The sequence below is a fragment of the Erinaceus europaeus genome, chromosome 14 (assembly GCF_950295315.1).
Source record: "Erinaceus europaeus chromosome 14, mEriEur2.1, whole genome shotgun sequence".
Classification (NCBI taxonomy): Eukaryota; Metazoa; Chordata; class Mammalia; order Eulipotyphla; family Erinaceidae; genus Erinaceus; species Erinaceus europaeus.
This window is the reverse complement of record NC_080175.1, coordinates 100,870,494-100,890,493: the sequence shown is the minus strand read 5'-3', so window position 1 is coordinate 100,890,493 and position 20,000 is coordinate 100,870,494. Positions and strand designations below refer to the sequence as shown.

At 51.4% G+C, this 20,000-nt stretch overlaps 1 protein-coding gene across 1 annotated transcript in view; it reads left to right on the top strand.

The window, feature by feature from the left end:
- The window catches only part of ADGRG7 (adhesion G protein-coupled receptor G7), a 44,224-nt gene extending 30,420 nt beyond the window's left edge, over positions 1–13,804 (top strand). Inside the window, exons 11-16 of the mRNA XM_060172211.1 lie at positions 1,350–1,462; positions 2,199–2,536; positions 5,647–5,737; positions 9,005–9,160; positions 11,067–11,223; positions 12,825–13,804. Of these exons, the coding sequence (XP_060028194.1) occupies positions 1,350–1,462; positions 2,199–2,536; positions 5,647–5,737; positions 9,005–9,160; positions 11,067–11,223; positions 12,825–13,088 (1,119 nt within the window). The 3' untranslated portion in view covers positions 13,089–13,804. The remainder of the gene's footprint in view (positions 1–1,349; positions 1,463–2,198; positions 2,537–5,646; positions 5,738–9,004; positions 9,161–11,066; positions 11,224–12,824) is intronic.
- Positions 13,805–20,000: the final 6,196 nt, after the last annotated feature.

The following is a 20,000-nucleotide window of genomic DNA, read 5'->3' as shown; positions in this document are numbered from 1 at the left end:
AGCCCTTCCTTGATTGTGAAGCCTCCCCCCTGCAGGTGGGGAGCCGGGGGTTCGAACCCAGTTTCTTGCATCGTCCCTGCACTTAGTACTATGTGCGCTTAGCCGGGCGCCCGCTGCCCAGCCCCCAGAGCTATTTTCCATAGAGGAATTTGCTCTTCACAATTCCAGTACTGACAGAGGTCGCCATCAGAGTCTCAGGCCAGACAGGACTCGCTGAGGCTCTGGTGCAGGAAGCACGTCTGTCCTGCGGCAGACCCAGCCGTCCGTCCTCGGGAGACGGCCGCTCAGTGGCGCTGGCCCGTCAAACAGGGACACGTCCCCAGTGTCATCACAGCAGCTGGACAGGTGGCTTTGCTTCTGGGTGCAGAGAGGATTGTTTGCGCTGCCAGCAGGAGCAGATTCTTGTCTTTTTTACTGGTGATGTCAGATCACAGGGTGCAGCTCCACACAGCTCCCACCACCAGAGTTCCCTGTCCAACCCTCCGTTGGAAGCCTCCCTGTTCTTCTTGTTGTTGGTGGTGGTGATTACCAGCCTCCCACCACCTCATACTCCACAGGGAAAGACCCTTAATGCTGGGCTGGTGGGGCTCCAGCCAGGGAAAGACCTCCCAGGCCAGTCAAGGCATGACGGGAAATAGAGAGAAAGGAAGGGAAGAGACTGGCACCTCTTCTCAGGAGGAAGTTTCTGGCTGGGTTCTGCAGGTAGGATAACAGCTCTCCTCCTGCTCTGCCCCAAATTTTTGGATTTCAGCACAAAGAGACCCAGGTCCCCAGAATGTCCTCCTCAGTTCTGGGAAGGCCGGGGTGGCTGGTCACCTGCCTGGTGGCCCTGCACCTCAGGGAGGAGGTGTGAGCTGGCTCCCTCATGCAGAGGCTGGCAGTGTGCACCCACCAATGTCTCAGACAGGGTGCTGCTGCCTGCCGGTGAGACGCTGACAAAGTAAGCCAGATGTGTGCTCCCCTGTACCCGAGACCTTCTGTCTCCCCTCCTGTTCTCTATTTTTATACATCTTTATTTATTTATTGGATAGAGACAGCCATAAGTTGAGAGGGAAGGGGAGATAGAAAGGGAGAGAGACAGAGAGACACCCACAGCCCTGCTTCACCACTCGTGAAGATTTTCCCTCGCAGGTGGGGACCGGGGGCTCAAACCCGGGTCCTTGCACATTGTAACATGTGCGCTCAACCAGGTGCCCTACCACCCGGCCCTCCACTGTTCCTGTTTCTTAAGTTCTGCACATGAGTGAAATCATCCCATATTCAAAGATCTGTCTGCTGGTTCTCTGGTTATTTTGACTAACATAATGTCTCAGAACTGGTCATTTTAAAACACGAACCCTGTTTTCCAGAGTTTCCTGAAGGACTATAAATACCCAGAACCGCTGGACAGATTGTCCACGGCTGGGTGTGCGCTCTCCATCACCGGCCTGGCTCTCACGGTTGCCTTTCAGATTGTCACCAGGTAAGCAGGCGCTTCTCACCTGAGAAACAGCTGCCCTGATGTTATATTCTCTGAGCACAGTGCCTCAGACACTTGCAGAGAGAACTGTGTCACAGCTGTACAAGCACCTGAAGGAAAACCACTCATCCCGGTCACAGGAGGAAGGAAGGGAGGAAGGAACTGTTGGTAGCATCTCCTCAGCGTGTCAGCTTATTGGCTCTAACTCATTTCTTTGCAGACATGAGGAGAGGGAGCAAGGCTTTCTGAAGGTCCATGTGCAGTGAGGATGGTGGCAGGGAGGCGGGACCCACAGCCCTCCCAGGCCTAGCGCCAGATGTTAGAATCCGAGACCCAGTCAGGCCAGGGGAGTCGGAGCAGAGACGGTGGGATCGGGCCCATGGGAGGTGGTGCTCTCCCGGCAGAGTGAGGAGCCCGGAGGTCGGCTGTGGCTGGCCCGCTCTCGGCCCGGAGGCTGCTGGGGTCCCGGGATTCGTGACCCGCTTCTGGCCGGTGTGTCGGTGTGTCGGCGTGTCGGGGCAGGCGGGAGAAGCCCTCCTGTGTGGGGAGGGTCTGCGCGGTCCCAGCTCGTCCCCTCCGTCTCAGTGAGGGAAGTGCTTTCCGTGCGCAGGTCAGGCCTCAGCAGGTCTCCTTCACCACCAGCCGCCCTGGTGAGCTGGTCTGTCTCCTCGGATGCTCGTGCGGGGTCCGTGTTCACAGCTGGTCGCTTATCTGCTTCTTCGCGTGCGCTCACTTTCAGGAAGGGCAGGAAAAGCTCTGTGACCTGGGTGCTGGTCAGTCTGTGCTCCTCAATGTTGATCTTCAACCTCCTCTTCGTGTTTGGAATCGAAAACTCCAACAAGAACTCGGGGGCCAGTGGTGGTGACCCCCACACGCAGAGAAACGAGATCCCCCCGGCCGACACGAAGGACAGATCGAATCCCGGCTGCACCGCCGTGGCCGCCCTGCTGCACTACTTCGCGCTGGCCACCTTCACCTGGTCCGGGCTCAGCGCCGCCCAGCTCCACTTCCTGCTGCTCAGGACCATGAAGCCTCTCCCTCCACACTTCACCCTCTACCTCTCTCTGACGGGCTGGGGTAAGTGTGGGCTTCTGGGGAACTGGATTTTCTTGGGGCCGTTGAAGCCTCCCCTAGGAAGGCCTGATGGTACCAGCCTGGACGCGGAGGAGGCTGTGACCGCCGAGTGCTGGCAGGCGAGTGTCTCCCACTTCTGAGCCGGGGCGACGGACGGACGGACGGACGGACGGACGGACGGACGGACGAGATGAGACTTCCATCCACACAGAGCGCCTTAAGCTGTCAGGCCCGGTAACACCTCTGCTGGGCTCCAGGGTTACACCACAAGGAATCTACTTCCTACTCACAGGAAAGCAAGGGACTCGGACAGAAGGTGGACGGCATGATGGTTCTGCACAGAGACTCTCTTGCCGGAGGCTCCTAAGTCCCAGGTTCAGTCCCCCGCACCACCATTGTCTAGAGCTGAGCAGGGCTCTAATGAGAGAAAGGAAGGAAGGGAGCATGTTTTTAATGTTAAAAAAAAAAAAAAGGAAGAAAAGAACAAAGACAGACAGAAAGCAGAAAGCAGGACAATGGGATCCTGGTGGGCCCTGGGGGGAGGAGCGGGCGTCTCTCAGACACCTGTCCAGGGAGGGCGAGGACAATGGGATCCTGGTGGGCCCTGGGGGGAGGAGCGGGCGTCTCTCAGACACCTGTCCAGGGAGGGCGAGGACAATGGGATCCTGGTGGACCCTGGGGGGAGGAGCGGGCGTCTCTCAGACACCTGTCCAGGGAGGGCGAGGACAATGGGATCCTGGTGGGCCCTGGGGGGAGGAGCGGGCGTCTCTCAGACACCTGTCCAGGGAGGGCGAGGACAATGGGATCCTGGTGGGCCCTGGGGGGAGGAGCGGGCGTCTCTCAGACACCTGTCCAGGGAGGGCGAGGACAATGGGATCCTGGTGGGCCCTGGGGGGAGGAGCGGGCGTCTCTCAGACACCTGTCCAGGGAGGGCGAGGACAATGGGATCCTGGTGGGCCCTGGGGGGAGGAGCGGGCGTCTCTCAGACACCTGTCCAGGGAGGGCGAGGACAATGGGATCCTGGTGGACCCTGGGGGGAGGAGCGGGCGTCTCTCAGACACCTGTCCAGGGAGGGCGAGGACAATGGGATCCTGGTGGACCCTGGGGGGAGGAGCGGGCGTCTCTCAGACACCTGTCCAGGGAGGGCGAGGACAATGGGATCCTGGTGGACCCTGGGGGGAGGAGCGGGCGTCTCTCAGACACCTGTCCAGGGAGGGCGAGGACAATGGGATCCTGGTGGGCCCTGGGGGGAGGAGCGGGCGTCTCTCAGACACCTGTCCAGGGAGGGCGAGGACAATGGGATCCTGGTGGGCCCTGGGGGGAGGAGCGGGCGTCTCTCAGACACCTGTCCAGGGAGGGCGAGGACAATGGGATCCTGGTGGACCCTGGGGGGAGGAGCGGGCGTCTCTCAGACACCTGTCCAGGGAGGGCGAGGACAATGGGATCCTGGTGGACCCTGGGGGGAGGAGCGGGCGTCTCTCAGACACCTGTCCAGGGAGGGCGAGGAGCTGTGTTTCTCCCTCAAAGACCACCACTGGCCATCAACCCCAGTGAAAAGATGTTTCAAGAAAGACAGTGACCTTTCCTTATCCAGGTTATTTTGTTATTTATTTTTATTTATTTTTTTTTTCCTCCTGGGTGATTGCTGGGCTCGGGGCCTGCACCATGAATCCACCGCTCCTGGAGGCCATTTTTTCCCCCTTTTGTTGCCCTTGTTGTTGTAGCCTTGTTGTGGTTATTGTTGTTATTGTTGATGTCGTTCGTTGTTGGGTAGGACAGAGAGACATGGAGAGAGGAGGGGCAGACAGAGAGGGGGAGAGAAAGACAGACACCTGCAGACCTGCTTCACCGCCTGGGAAGCGACTCCCCTGCAGGTGGGGAGCTGAGGGTTGGAACCAGGATCCTGACGCCGGTCCTTGCGCTTTGTGCCACGTGCGCTTAACCCGCTGCGCCACCGCCCGACCCCTCCAAATTACTTTATAAGGGTAAACAGTTGTCACATAGAACCAGATTTTTCTCCCCATATTAGGTTTCTACAGAGGGACTTTTTTTCTTTAATATATATTTTTTATTTGACAGAACAGAGAGAAATTGAGAGGGGAGAGGGAGATAGAGAGGGAGAGAGACAGAGAGACACCTGCAGCCCTGCTTCACCCCTCGTGAAGCTTTCCTCCTGCAGGTGGGGACCAGGGGCGTGAACCCAGGTCCTTGAGCCCTGTAACGTGCCCTCAAGCAGGTGCACCACCAGAAAGACTTTTTAAGAAAAACTATTTTGAGGAGGCCGGGTGGTGGCACACCGGGCTAAGTGTACATAGCACAAAGCACAAGGACCTCTGCAAGGATCCTGGTTCCAGCCCCGTCCCCACCTGCAGGGGGTCACTTTAGAAGCGGTGAAGCAGGTCTGCAGGTGTCTCTGTCTCTCTCCCTCTATGTCTTTGCCTCCTCTCTCAATTTCTCTCTGTCCTATCCAGAAAAAAAAACTATTTTGAACAAAATCTTGGGTTGCAACACAGGAAAGTTGTTTTCGTGACATGTCGATTTAAATTCACTCGAGTGAAAGAGAAAGTAAACCGTCTAAGAGCGGGAGGTGGGACCGGGTGAGAGCACACGCTACAGTGCACAGGGACCCAGGTTCAAGCCCCCAGTCCCCACCTGCAGGGGGAAGCTTCACAAGTAGTAAAGCAGGGCTGCAGGTGCCTCTCTCTCTCCCTCCCTCTCTCTCTCTGACCCTCTCTCCCTCCCTCTCTCTCTCTGACCCTCTCTCTCTCTCCCTCCGTCTCTCTCTCTCTGACCCTCTCTCTCCCCCTTTCGTCTTGATTTCTGGCTGTCTCTATCCAATAAAAAAAAAGATAATAAAAATGTTTTTAAATAAAATAAAAAGAGTGGGAGATGTAGTGAGTCACTAAAAACTCACCAACAGTATCGTATTGTGTGGAGAGTCCTCAACGAAAGAGAAGACAGAACATTTACCTGCTGCTGACCATGTCTGTCAGGCCATGTGTGCACCGTGTGAGCTGTACAGCCTCGCCGGGCTCAGACGGGATGACCCGCTCGCGGTCTGGAGAGCGGCCCCGCCGCGGTTCAAGCATTGATTCTATGCCTCTGTCGTGCAGGAGTCCCGGCTGGGGTTGTGGCCATGACAGTCGGAATTATTTATGCTCAGCATAAGGAGGAATGGGAGTTAAAGTACCGGCAAGAGGAAGTGTAAGTCTGTATTTCTACAAACGTTGGTTCCTCTGGCGCAACTACCTGCTCAGTTTGTCGAGTCCACATGTCACTTGTCAGCATCCTGTTCAGCGGGTGTTTCAAATTCTAAGCGAACACATATTTAACATCTATTTTGATCCTGTGCTTTCTTCAGTCCATAGTTCATCTGCATTCTACACAGTGGCCTTAAATTTATTATTAAAATGTTAGCATTCAAAATTTTCTTTATATATATATATATTAATATTTATTTATTTTCCCTTTTGTTGCCCTTGTTTTATTGTAATTGATGTCACTGTTGTTGGAACAAAGAGAAATGATTGTTGTTGTTACTGATGTCATTGCTGTTGTTGTTACTGATGTCGTTGCTGTTGGAACAGAGAGAAATGGAGAGAGGAGGTGTAGACAGAGAGGGGGAGAGAAAGACAGACACCTGCAGACCTGCTTCACCGCCTGTGAGGCAACTCCTTTGCAGGTGTGGGGAGCCGGGGACTCGAACCGGGATCCTCACGCCTTTACAGGATCCTTACGCCGGTCCTTGTGGTTTGCACCACCTGTGTGCTTAACCGGATGCGCCACCGCCCAGCACCCAGCATTCAAACTTTTCAAGTTGAGGATAGGGGTAGTCATTTCTCAAGCTACCAGTCGCTAGCGTGGATCCTGTGTGCACACGGCTACACGTGTGCATCTTGCTGAAATAATTTCCAAAAACGCGTCTTGCTGGGAGTCGGGCTGTAGCGCAGCGGGTTAAGCACAGGTGGCGCAAAGCACAAGGACCGGCATAAGGATCCCGGTTCAAACCCCGGCTCCCCACCTGCAGGGGAGTCGCTTCACAGGCAGTGAAGCAGATCTGCAGGTGTCTTTCTCTCCTCCTCTCTGTCTTCCCCTCCTCACTCCATTTCTCTCTGTCCTATCCAACAACGACAACAACAATAATAACTACAACAATAAAACAACAAGGGCAACAAAAGGGAATAAATAAAATAAAATAAAATAAAATAAAATAAAATAAAATAAAATAAAATAAAATAAAATAAAATAAAATAAAATAAAATGCGTCTTGCTGAACACAGCAGATGTAGCAGCCCGGCCTGGGCGGCGCTGCAGGTGACAGAGCTCTGAGGTCCCAAGCACCAGGCCCCGCACCGACTCCTGGAGCCGCTTCTGCCAGAGTGACGCTGCGCTCTCCCCCTCTCCTCCTCCCTTTCTCATACAGAGATAAATGTTCTGCAGCTTACTGACAGGAGCGGATCCTGTGCCTGCGGTTTATAGCTTGAGTGAGTCTCCAACCCTTTGCATCCAGATAAGAGTGCTTGGAAAACTAATAAAATCATTATCGTATATATTTATCATATGCACTTATCATATATAAATATGATAAATATATTTATCATATGTATCAAATATATATATTTGACAATTTTGCTTTTAATCTGTCTTTATAAAATGTGGTTTCTAGACAGTATGTTTATTGAAACTTATGGTCTAAATTAGGGCCGGGCAGTGGTGCACCTGGTTGAGCACATGTTTCAATGGGTGACAGAGATGGGGTGAGACACTTGCAGCCCTGCTTCACCCCTGCAGATGGGGGGCCGGGGGCTGGAACCCGTTCAACTGTTTTTAAACATTACAGTTTTCAGTGTCCATTCACTAGAGACTTGAAATTGTGTTTTAATTTGGTTTTGTTTTTATTAGATGAGGCAGAGAGAACTTGAGAAGGGAGGTGGAGATAGAGAGGGAGAGAGACAGAGACACCTGCAGCTTTTCTCCTGCAGGTGGGGACCAGGGGCTTGAGCATAGGCCCTTACTCACTGTGGCGTGTGCCTGACCAGGTGCGCCACCACCTGGCCTCTGAGATTTTAAATTACTGCCAATATCACAAAATAATGAAATGATTTGCAGCTATAACATTTGAGTCCACTCTTTACATTCTGGGAGGGAGTGGCATGTTGTTAGATAAACTATATTATCATTGGCTTAAAAAGCAGGAAAGGAGGGGCCAGGCAGTGGCGCAGCGGGCTAAGCGCACATGGCGCAAAGCGCAAGGACCGGCATAAGGATCCCGGTTCGAGCCCCCGGCCCCCCACCTGCAGGGGAGTCGCTTCACAGGTGGTGAAGCAGGTCTGCAGGTGTCTGTCTTTCTCTCCCCCTCTCTGTCTTCCTCCTCTCTCCATTTCTCTCTGTCCTATCCAACAACGACAACAACAATAATAACTACAACAATAAAATAACAAGGACAACAAAAGGGAAAAATAAATAAATAAAAAAGAACAGTGAATCCACATCTGCAGGCTTGGGAGAGCTGCTGTAGCTTCCAGTGGAGGAAACGGACTCGGAGCTCCGGTGGTGGGAACGGTGAGGAAGTGTTCTCCTGGCCCCTTGTAATTTTGTGAATAAGTACTGAGTCACTAGTAAAATATAAACGCAATAAATGTCTTCTCAAATAAGGAGAATACAAATGGACATCGGCACTTAGCAGCACTTTCAGCTGAGTGAGAGTCAGTAACACTAACAGCTTAGAAAACTGTTGGATAGTATGCCAGCTCCCCCTGGCTTCTGCTTAACCATATGCCTATATAGGGATAGATTTAATCCCATTCAAAGCTTTGGTCTATTTACATAAATCACTTTTACATTTACATAAAGCACTCCCTCCAGGGCATTGGTGGTTCAGTGATAGGATTCTCGCCTGCTCCACCCCCTCCTTGTCACACTCTGATTTTCACCAGTCACTTTTCTCTCCACCCTCTCTATGTCACATCCTGTTTCCACCCTACTTGGCAAGTATATATAAAGACAGCATTGTGAGTTTTAGGGTACTTTAGTTTAGCTTAGCTCGGCTTAGATTGTGCTGCGTCCTGCATGAATAAAGAGATACTGCCTACAGCTCAACCATGAGTCCCTGGTCGTCTGTTACCCGCCCGTAAAGCCAGCCTGGCGAAAACAACCTAACCCGGAGAAAACAACAGAAAACTAATGTCAGGGGCCGGGTGGTGGCGCCCCAGGCTGAGCGCACAGGTCACCATCACAAGGACCCGGGTTCAAGCCCCTGGTCCCCACCTGCAGGGAGAAAGCTTCACGAGTGGTGGAGCAGGGCTGCAGGAGTCTCTCTCTCTCTCTCTCTCTCTCTCTCTCTCTCTCTCTCTCTCTCTCCCTCCGTCCCCTCTCAAGTTCTCTCTGTCTCTATTCATAGATAAATAAAGATACTGATTTAAAAACATTTTGCTTACAATTGTTAGTTTATTGACATTGTACTCTCCTCAGCTGCTGGCTGGCAATCTTGGAAGAAAAGAACACTCTCAAAAGTCCATTTCTGTGGTCATTCGCCATGCCAGTGTCCGTCATCCTCCTGAGCAATGTTGCTGTGTTCATCACCATCACGGTCAAGGTACTGTGGAAGAAGAACCAGCACCTGACCAGGTGAGACGCCCCAGCAGTGCGAGGCCACCATGCTCCGGGAGGTGGTACCGTGGATAGGGCAGTGGACTCTCAAACACAAGGCCCAGAGTTCAGTCCCCGGCAGCACACGCGCCAGAGTGATGCCTGGTCCTTTCTCTCTCTCCTCCTGTCTTTCTCAGTAATAAGTAAAACCAGAAGAGGGAGGAGGTGGAGGAGGAGGAAGAGGAGGAGAAACCAAGCGTGGTTCATCTCTCACGCACTCCAACACCATTATTTCTGCTTTTCATTTTTTACTGGATGGGACAGAGAGAAACTGAGAGAGATGGAGAGACAGACCCCCGCAGCCCTGCGTCACCACTCATGAAGCTTTCCCCCTGCAGGTGGGGACTGGGGGCTCAAACCCAGATCCCTGCCCTTGGCCGTATGTGACTTAGCCAGGTGCACGGCCGCCCGTCCCCCCCCCCCCCCATTATTTACGTCAGGCCCGGGGACCAGGAGGAGTGGTGTGGTTTGCAGGCAAGTGTTCTCTTAAACTGTGTCTCGGGACGTTGTTTCCTTCATCTCCCAACATCGGCCCTACAATGTGTGTCTGCCATATTACGTAAACCCACCTCAAGACTAAATCCAAAGCCATCGTGAAAAAAACATTCCCTCAAGAGCCAGGAGGTAACACACCTGGTTAAGCACACACTGCAGGGCACAAGGACCTGGGTTCAAGCCCCTGGACCCCACCTGCAGGGGGGAAAGTTTCACAGTCATTCACCACTCGCAAAGCTTTCCCCCTGCAGGTGGGGGCTGGGGGCTTGAACCCAGCTCTTTGCGCGTTAGAACATGTGTGCCCAACCAGACGCACCACCGTCTGCCCGCCCCCCAGTGCACGTCTGGTGTCACCCCTGGCACGCAGAAAGAGCTTTGAGTCGGAGGGACAAAGAATAGAAGTTACGCAGCACACACACTCCCGTCTCATTCCCTCTTCCCAGCATGACTCAGTTACCACACAGCCAATGGGGCTGAGGTTCAACTCTGCTCACCCCAGCAGATTTACCCAAAACACACCTGTGACTTCTGTGAGCAGCCAACATGGAGTACTGTCTTTCCTGAATGAATAGAGGCCCTATTGAAGGGCACTATTTATTTAAAAAAAAAAAAAAAAAAACGATCACAATCATTCAAACATTTCCTCGCCATGTGGGAGAACCACCTAGGTGACGTCTTGTTCACATAATTGCAAATTAACTCTTTCCAGAAAACATTATCATATGCAAGGACTCAAGTTCAAGCCTCCAACCCCCACCTGCAGGGGATAAACTTCACGAAAGGTGAAATATTGCCACAGGTTGGCGCCAAGCACAAGGGCCGGCTAGAGGATCCCGGTTCAAGCCCCCGGCTCCCCACCTGCAGGGGAGTCGCTTCACAGGTGGTGAAGCAGGTCTGCAGGTGTCTGTCTTTCTCTCCCCCTCTCTGTCTTCCCCTCCTCTCTCCATTTCTCTCCGTCCTATTCAACAATGACGACATCAATAACAACAATGTTAAACAACAAGGGCAACAAAAGGGAAAATAAATAAATATTAAAAAATTAAAAAGAAATATTGCCATAGGTGTTTCTCTTTCTCTCTCCCTCTGTCTCCCCCTTCCCTCTCAATTTCTTCTCAGTCTCTATCCAAAGAAAGGCAGGAGGAAGGAAGGGAGGGAGGGAGAGAGGGGAAGGGGAAGGGGAAGGGGCGGGGAGGGGAAAGCTGGAACTTTGGAGCCCCAGGCGTGACGGTTTGTGATAATCTTTGTGCTGTGTGCCTGCAGCCTCTCTGCTGTTACTTTTCGCCTGCGTTGCTGAGTAGTGGGTGGGGGGAGATGCATTCTCCGCAGGCTTCACGGTGAAGCCACTTCACCTGAATGAGTCGTATTCTCCTGCTTGCTTTGTCCTGCCTAGCACAAAAAGGGTTTCGTCCCTGAAGAAGCTTCTCAGCACACTGTCGACGGCAGTGATCTTTGGAATCACCTGGCTTCTGGCGTACTTGATGCTGATTGACGACCGCAGCACCAGGATGGCCTTTAGCTACATTTTCTGCCTTTTCAACACGACGCAGGTACCGTGTGGGTTGGTCTGCAAGCAGCATGCCCTGCAGAGAGTAGTTGTTGCCTTGGGCCGAGGATTTCGCTCTTTTTTTTAATATTTGTTTAATCCCTTTTGTTGCCCTTGTTGTTTTGTTGTAGTTATTATTGTTGTTGTTGATGATGTTGTCGTTGTTGTTGGATAGGACAGAGAGAAATGGAGTGAGGAGGGGAAGACAGAGGGGGGAAGAAAGACAGACACCTGCAGACCTGCTTCACCACCTGTGAAGCGACTCCCCTGCAGGTGGGGAGCTGGGGGCTCGAACCGGGATCCTTCCACCGGTCCTTTGACTTTGCGCCATGTGCGCTTAACCCGCTGCGCTACCGCCCGACTCCCAAATTTACTTTTAAGGAAAGAGGAAGAGTGGTCTGTGAGCTCACACGGTGTTAAGGCCCTAGACCCCCAGCATACAGTCCTGTGTTTGATCTCCAGTACGGCTTGTGCCGAGTGACACTCTGGTTTCTCTCTCTTCTCTCTCTCATCAGCAAGTGTATCTTTAGGGGATAAAAAAGGTAACAGAAAGGGGACCAGGTGGTGGGGCACCTGGTTAAGCGCACACATCACAGTGCACAAGGACCCAGGTTCAAGTCCCTGGTTTCCACCTGCAGGGGAAGCTTCATGAGTGGTGAGGCAGGGCTGCAGGTGTCTCTGTCTTCTCCTCCCTCTCAATTGCTAGCTGCCTCTATCCAATAAATAAGATAACTCTTAAAGAAAGAGAAAGGAAGGCACTAGCAATAGCCTACTATGTTCTTGAACTGGAGTTTATAGAATAATTTCAAGGGAAGCCAGGCAGTAGCGCAGCGGGTTAAGCGCATGTGGCGCAAAGCACAAGGACCGGCGTGAGGATCCCGGTTCGAGCCCCCGGCTCCCCACCTGCAGGGGAGTCGCTTCCCAGGCGGTGAAGCAGGTCTGCAGGTGTCTGTCTGTCTCTCCCCCTCTCTGTCTTCCCCTCCTCTCTCCATGTCTCTCTGTCCTATCCAACAACAACGACATCAATAACAACAACAATAATCATCACAACAACAATAAAAAAACAACAAGGGCAACAAAAGGGAAAATAAATATTTTTTTAAAATTGCAAAAAAAATAATGATAAAATAAAATGAATAATTTCAAAAGGGTTGGACCACATAAGTCGCTCCTCACTGAGCAGACAATGGGAAATGCTTTTCCTTTTCTTCCCTGGGACAGGTTCTTGGCAGCCCTGTGCTGTAACGCGTAGACAGTGTTACAGTTACTCCTCTTGTTTAACATTTCATAGGATGCTTTTTAAAAAGATTTTATTCATTTATTAGTGAGAAAGATAGGAGGAGAGAGAAAGACCCAGACATCACTCTGGTACATGTGCTGCCGGGGATGGAACTCAGGACCTCAGGCTTGAGAGTCCAGTGCTTTATCCACTGCACCACCGCCCGGGCCACATATATAGAATTTTACATGTGAGAAGAATGTTGCCTCAATCCTCAGAGACAAAAAAAAAGGCAAACACAGACTGGGCCGTTCCCGTGAGAACAGGCTGGGGCCAGCGGGAGACACTGTTTCCACCTCACATTAAACCTTTGTTCTGTCTGCCAGGGACTGCAAATCTTCATCCTCTACACGGTCAGAAACAAAGTCTTCCAGCGTGAAGCCTCCAAAGTGTGGAAGTCCCTGTCTTCGTCCACGGAGAGGATGACTTTCCGGGGGCCTTCGGTCAGCCAGCTGAGGCTTCGCGTGAGGATGTACAACATGCTCCGGGCGCTCCCCGCCCTGAACGAGCGCTTCAGGCTGCTGGAGCCGTCGGTCGCCACTGAAGAGACGGCGCTCTCTGCGGGCGGCCCAGGGGGTGCCAGCGCCTAGGCCGTGACGCTGCTTCCGCTCTGGGTGCTTCTCCTTGTGTCTGACTCACACGCTTTTTGATTTTCCTCTGTTCTTCCTTTGTTACCCAGTTCTTCTGAAGAGCATCTTCTGACCTATATTTCTCAAGATAAGGAGCAGCTAAGACCTAATGTCTAGGCCCAGGAGGTGGCGCAGGGGATGAAGCACTGGACTCTCAAGCAGGAGGTCCCGAGTTCAATCCCCGGCAGCACATGTGCCAGAGTGATGCCTCCCCCCCGTGTCTCTTTCCTCTTTCCTTTTCATATTAATAAATAAAAAAATATTTTAACACATGGCCCAGAAACACATGAAGAAATGCTCCACTTCGCTCGTTAGAGAAATGTAAATTAAAACTACACTGATGCTATCTCCCAGCTGAGGGCAGGGCTTCCGTCCGCAACCAGAAGTGACAGGTGCTGGGGAGGCTGTGGAGAAAGGACTCTGCTCCTGCTGGAGGGAATGCAGCTGGGGCAGCCCCTGTGGAGACGGTGTGCACCGTCCTGAGACCTGTAACAGTGGAATCACCTTTTGACCCAGCGGGACCACTCGCAGGCACTTACCCGGGGACACTCAGCACTGACGAGAAGGGCCACGTGCGGCCCTGCGCCCACAGCTGCGTTATTCACAGCAGCCGGAGCGTGGACGCAGCCCGGATGCCCGTCACAGGTGAACTTGCAAGAGAAATTCAGATAAAACAGATGCCAGCAAACTGAGCCTGTGAGGACTCTGGTGGTGACGGTGGGTGGTGGAGGTGGGGACAGGGGACTCTGGTGGGTGTGGACTAGACACTGTCATTTTACAGTCTTGAAACAAACTAGTAATAACAAAACGCTGTTAAATGTTTTAAACCGTCATCTTACAATCTTGAAACAAACTAGTAATAACAAAATGCTGCTAAATGTTTTAAACTGTCATCTTACAATCTTGAAACAAACTAGTAATAACAAACAAAACGTTTTTAAATGTTTAAACCTGACATTTAGGGCCAACATGATGGCTTGCACGGGAGGCTTCATGCCTTGCGACGGACAAACAGGTTCAAGGCTGACCCTCTACCCTGGGGGAGGCTCAGTGCTAGCATGTCTCTCCCTCTTTGCTTCTATCTCTGTGTCTCAGTCTCTCTGTGTGAAGAGGTGGTCAAAAGTTCAGACACCCCAGCAACAAGAAAACAAGCGACTGGTGTTTATTACTATGAGAGGTGCCGGCCTGGTAGTTTGGCTACTGCGTGAATCGTCTCACGAGGGAAAGAATGGCCCTACCATCAAGATCACTTAGCCTTGCCGCGCCTCGTGTCTGGGAGCATACTGCCACACACATCAAATACAGGACATAAAACGCCTTCTCTACGGTTTGCTCAGAAGACTATGGGGAGTATCGTATTCCTGCCTGAACAGCGTAGCACTCGATGGACATGTTATCACGCGCCTTTGACTTACGGATGTTTTGCATTCATCTGAGCTTATGGCTTCATTCCCAACTAAGAAGCTGGCACCAGTGCAGACTCTAGAAGGCCATTCTTCTGCTGAAATGCCATGTGTTATGACCACAGGCACCGGCTCTATAAGCAATGGGCCGTGAGGGCCGGGCAGTGGCAGCTGGTTAAGCACACACACTATAGTGCTCAAGGACCCAGGTTCAAACCCTGGTCTATCTGCAAGAAGAAAGTTTCACAAGTGGGGAAGCAGAGCTGCAGGTGTCTCTGTCTCTCTTCTGTCCAGCTCCCCTCCCCCTCAAGTTCTCTCTGCCTCTGCCCAATAATAAGTAAATGGGCAGCCGGACATAGAGCGATCATCGGGTGTGACTGGGAAGACAGCTCAGCTGCCAGGGTGCAGGGCCTGTGTGCTGAGGCCCTAGCAGTGTGTGTGCTCAGACCAGAGCTTTAAATGCAGTGAGTTAAAGAAAGAAAGTTTGAGAGAAAAAGGGGTAAAAGCCTTAGCTGTCCATGTAGTCATTAGATAGACAGAAACTCAGGAAGGAAAGAAGCAGTCTGACCAGCCTCCGTCCCGACCATTGATTCCCAGGGATTTTTCATTCAGGCTACATCAGCAGTCATTTAGAAATATTTATAGGACCTTGAGAGCTTGTTTGGAGGTCCTAGCAGGGGAGCGCAGCTACGCGTATAGCCTTGACCGAAGACCGGTCCGTCTCAATTCGGGGAAGGCCGTCCTCTTCGTCCGAGCGCAGCTTCAGGAGGGACGCACATGGGGGGGGGGGCACCCGCCTAGCCGGCCAGATCAGCTGAGCCAACCCTGGCCATCAGTGGGGTGACAGATGTCGCGGCCAGATCCCCCTCACATCCAAGTTCCCCAAGTTTGTTGTATAGACAATTTAGGCTTGATGTGCATACTGTCACTGTTTGAAGCTTCTCCCCACCTTTGCCAGGTGTAGTTTCAAACTTAATTTCTGAGACCAAAAAAGGACTTTCCAGAACTGCCCGGATCTGAAGCAGAACTTTCGCATGTAAAAGAAGACCTTTTCGCAGATACTGCTCCCTTCCCTGAATACACGCTGCCGTGCTGGGTCATCTGTGAATCTTACCAGCCTGTGTGGTAGCTTGGAAAATACTGGATGGAGCCTCTTTGATACATGGCCTAATAAATAACTAGTTAAAACAAAAAAAAAGTTATAGGGAGGCAGGCGGTAGCATAGTGGGTTAAGCGCACGTGGCGCAAAGCGCAAGGACCAGCAGAAGAATCCCAGTTTGAGCCCCCGGCTCCCCACCTGCAGGGGAGTCGCTTCACAGGCGGTGAAGCAGGTCTGCAGGTGTCTGTCTTTCTCTCCCCCTCTGTCTTCCCCTCCTCCCTCCACTTCTCTATGTCCTGGACTCTTGTCCTGGTTCGATTCTCCAATATTTTTCTTGTTGTTTTAACCATTTTATATATTATGTTATGAGTTCCCTTTATCAGTACTTTTCAAATTATTGATCACTATTGCCTGGATTGACTTGTGTCTAAGTAAGTTAATTAAAGGGTTTACAATGGTGGAAATTAACAGTTGTTTCAATCCCTGAGTTGGAGTTCAGTGGTTTAAAAGCCTCTTTTTTTTTTTCCTTCCCTGTAGGCTATGGGAGCCTGAGGGCTTTTAAACTATCAATAGGCTTCTTAGCTTAATCACTGACTCCTGACCAAGAGATAAGGCAGGGTGTGGCAGAGATAATCCAGTGGTTATGCAAAGAGACTTTCACAGCCCCTCAGCTATGCCACAGAGGTATAGGTCTTCTCCTGAGTTTCCCGGTTAGATCTCTGTCCCCTGGTGTCCCTCCCTGTCGCTGCTCCAGATTCTGAGGGTAGTAGCAATGGAGACTCAGAGTTGCACTTGGTGAGTCTCTGGGGAGTCCTTTCCTCCCTTCAGCTGTCCCCTTGTTGTGGAGCAGACTGGAAGTGGTGTCTCCACTGATAAACTGTTGAACTGTTAGCAGCCACTTAATCTCTCCTTAGGCCCCTCTCTCCTCTCTGTCACCAGCCACGCGTGTTTGTACTCACGGGTGATTTACTGGGTTCCTGTGGTCATTCTAGTCCTGTCTTGTTTCGGTCCGGGTGGTCTCCTTTGGTATTCCTAGTTGATCCGGGAGAGGAGAGGAGAGGACACTTCTCTATGTCCTATCCAATAATGATGACAATAATAACTACAACAATAAAACAACAAGGGCAACAAAAGGGAATAAATATATAAATAAATATTTAAAATATAAAGTCCAATTTCCATGGGAACAACCGAGATAGTCACACTGGCTTGGGGTGGGGAGCATATTCACCCATCTTCTGAGTGCTTCTTGGGGATGAAATCTACTGATTTGATATATTTAGTCGATCTTGCTCCCGGCTCCTCACCTCTCCCACCAGCCCCCGCCACAGGTTCCCGGGGAGGGTGGCAGAGAGCAGGGCCCGCGCCCCCCCTGCAGGAGCCCTCTGCAGTCCCAGGAACAGCTTGAAGGGGAAGCCCACAGCCAGTGTCTGTCCTGTTGTCATGGGCTGAGGGTGGGCCAGCCAGGGAGCATGGAGAAGCAAGGCCTTCCTTCCGCTACACTGGGTGAGACACCACTGCTCACACCACCCCTCAGCCAGCAAGCTGCAGATGCCACCATGATGCCACCCTGCCCTGCCTGGGGAGACGCCCTCACCATGTGCCACGACACCACCCTGCCCTTCCCAGCAGACACCCTCACCATGTGCCATGACACCACCCTGCCCTCCCTGGGCAGATGCCCTCACCATGTGCCATGACACCACCCTGCCCTTCCCTGGGGAGACGCCCTCACCATGTGCCATGACACCACCCTGCCCTCTCTGGGCAGACGCCCTCACCATGTGCCATGACACCACCCTGCCCTCCCTGGGCAGACGCCCTCACCCATGTGTCCTGGAGCCTCCCCTCCCCAGAGCCCTGCCCCACTAGGGACAGACAGACACAGGCTGGGGGTGTGGGTCCACCTGCCAACACCCATGTCCAGTGGAGAAGCAATGACAGAAGCCAGAACTCCAACCTTCTGCTCCCCCTAAAGAATTTTGGTCCACATAGAAAAAAAGAGCAAATATATATATATACAGATAGTTATAGAAATGATAATATGCCCACTACTGAAGTTCCCAATGGAGGGAATGGAGATACAGAACTCTAGTGATAGGAACGGTGTGGAGTTACACCTCTATCATCACAAAATCTTGTAAACCAATATTAAATCACTAATAAAATTTAATTTCTTTATTGGGGGATTAATGGTTTACAGTCAATAGTAATAAAATTTTAGGGAGTCGGGCGGTAGCGCAGCAGGTTAAGCGCATGTGGCGTGAAGCACAAGGACTGGCATAAGGATCCCAGTTCGAGCCCCCGGCTCCCCACCTGCAGGGAAGTTGTTTCACAGGTGGTGAAGCAGGTCTGCAGGTGTCTTTCTTTTATTATTATTTATTTTCTTTATTTATAAAAAGGAAAAATTGACAAAACCATAGGATAGGAGGGATACAACTCCACACAGTCTCCACCACCAGAACTCCATATCCCATCCCCTCCCCTGATAGCTTTCCTATTCTCTATCCCTCTGGGAGCATGGACCCAGGGTCACTGTGGGATGCAGAAGGTGGAAGGTCTGGCTTTTGTAATTGCTTCCCCACTGAACATGGGTGTTGACAGGTGGATCCACACTCCCAGCCTGTCTTTCTCTTTCCCTAGTGGGGCAGGGCTCTGGGGAAGCAGAGCTCCAGGACACACTGGTGGGGTCGTCTGTCCAGGGAAGTCTGGTTGGCATCATGCTGGCATCTGGAACCTGGTGGCTGAAAAGAGAGTTAACATACAAAGCCAAACAAATTGTTGGACAGACATGGACCTAAAGGCTGGAATAGTGCAGATGAAGTGTTGGGGAGGTCTCCATTTTGTAGATAGCTAGTAGGCAGATTTTAGTTATATTCCAAAGGGCCTGTGACTATGTTAGTGTTAGTTTTTTTTCCCTGAGCCTGAAATATTATTTGCAGGTGGATCCAAGTTATTGTCTGGGGAGATGATGTCATGGCTGGGAAAAGGACCAGAAATCTGGATCAGGGAAGAGAGTAGCTCCCTAATATGGGAAAGGGGTATAAATATTGTTGACTGTGAACCCCATCGATTTGATTTGGTCTGGGGCTCATATTCAGCTTAGGAGCCTATGTGACCTCTGCATCCCTGCAGATCTGAGCTCACACTCTGTGGTCATGAGTAGGAACATTCCAAGCTGCCCCAATATCAGGACCCATCTTCCTCAGGTGTAGCATAGAGTGTGTTGTCCAGCCTCCCTTCAGAGGATGGAACATTCTCTACCATTGTTGGTCCAAGTTGAGGGCAAGGTCCTATGGGGGCCCACAGAAGGGTCTGTTGTGTTGTTCCTGATAGAGATGACTGATAACAATGGACAGAGGTGTCTATCTTTCTCTCCCCCTCTGTCTTCCCCTCCTCTCTCCATTTCTCTCTGTCATAACAATGATGACATCAATAACAACAAAAATAATAACTGCAAAAACAATTAAAAACAAGGTCAACAAAGGGGAAAATAAATAAATATTAATTTTTAAGTAAAAAAAAAAAAAAGAATTTTTGGTCCATACTCCCAGAAAGATAAAGAATAGGGAAGCTTCCAATAGAGGGGTTAGGATCTGGAACTCTGGTGGTGGGAACTGTGTGGCATTGTACCCCTTTTATCCTACAATCTTGTTCAGCATTCAATCACTGAGAAAATTTTATAGAAAATCTGGAGAACTCTGCCTGTGACAGGACATGGGAAGTTTCTCTACTGTCCGCCTGTCTCGGCCAAGTGGGAGGAGTGGGGTGGCCGAGAAGGCGGTGCCGTGCATTCCGTGCCTGTGGCTGCGTTCGTGGCAGACGGGTCTGCATTCCTGTGACCTTCTGCGTCCCCGGGGTCCAGCCCAGAGCCAAGTATAGCGTTTGTGAATGGCGTCCAATTAAAATTACTTGTCAAGGCAAAAAAATAAGGAGTTGAAGCAAGACATTTATTCTTTTGCAAACAGTCAGGCAGCAGGCCCCCCTCACCCGTCTCCCGGCTGTTATACCTGTCGCACAACTGTCCCCTCCACCCCTGGGCTGGGCTGCAGAGCTCACAGTCTCCCCACGGCCTAAACAAGGAGAGGAGGGAGAGAGTCTGCGGGTCTCTGCTGGGGGACCAGCCAGCACTGCAGGGAGCGGACCGGACGGTAAACGACCGGTGGCCATAGTTAAGCACTTCAAAGAGAAGTTTTGTAGCAGACAGTTGTTCTGTTCATGCTTTTCTGAAGAGAAGCCCTGACCGTCTCTCACAGCAGCCGTCACCAGGAGCCAAGCGTCTTGCTTGTTTTATTTTCCATCAGAAATAAATCAAACTTATTGGAAAAAGTCTAGATGCAAATAGAGGACTGTAAATGTGGACTCTGTGTG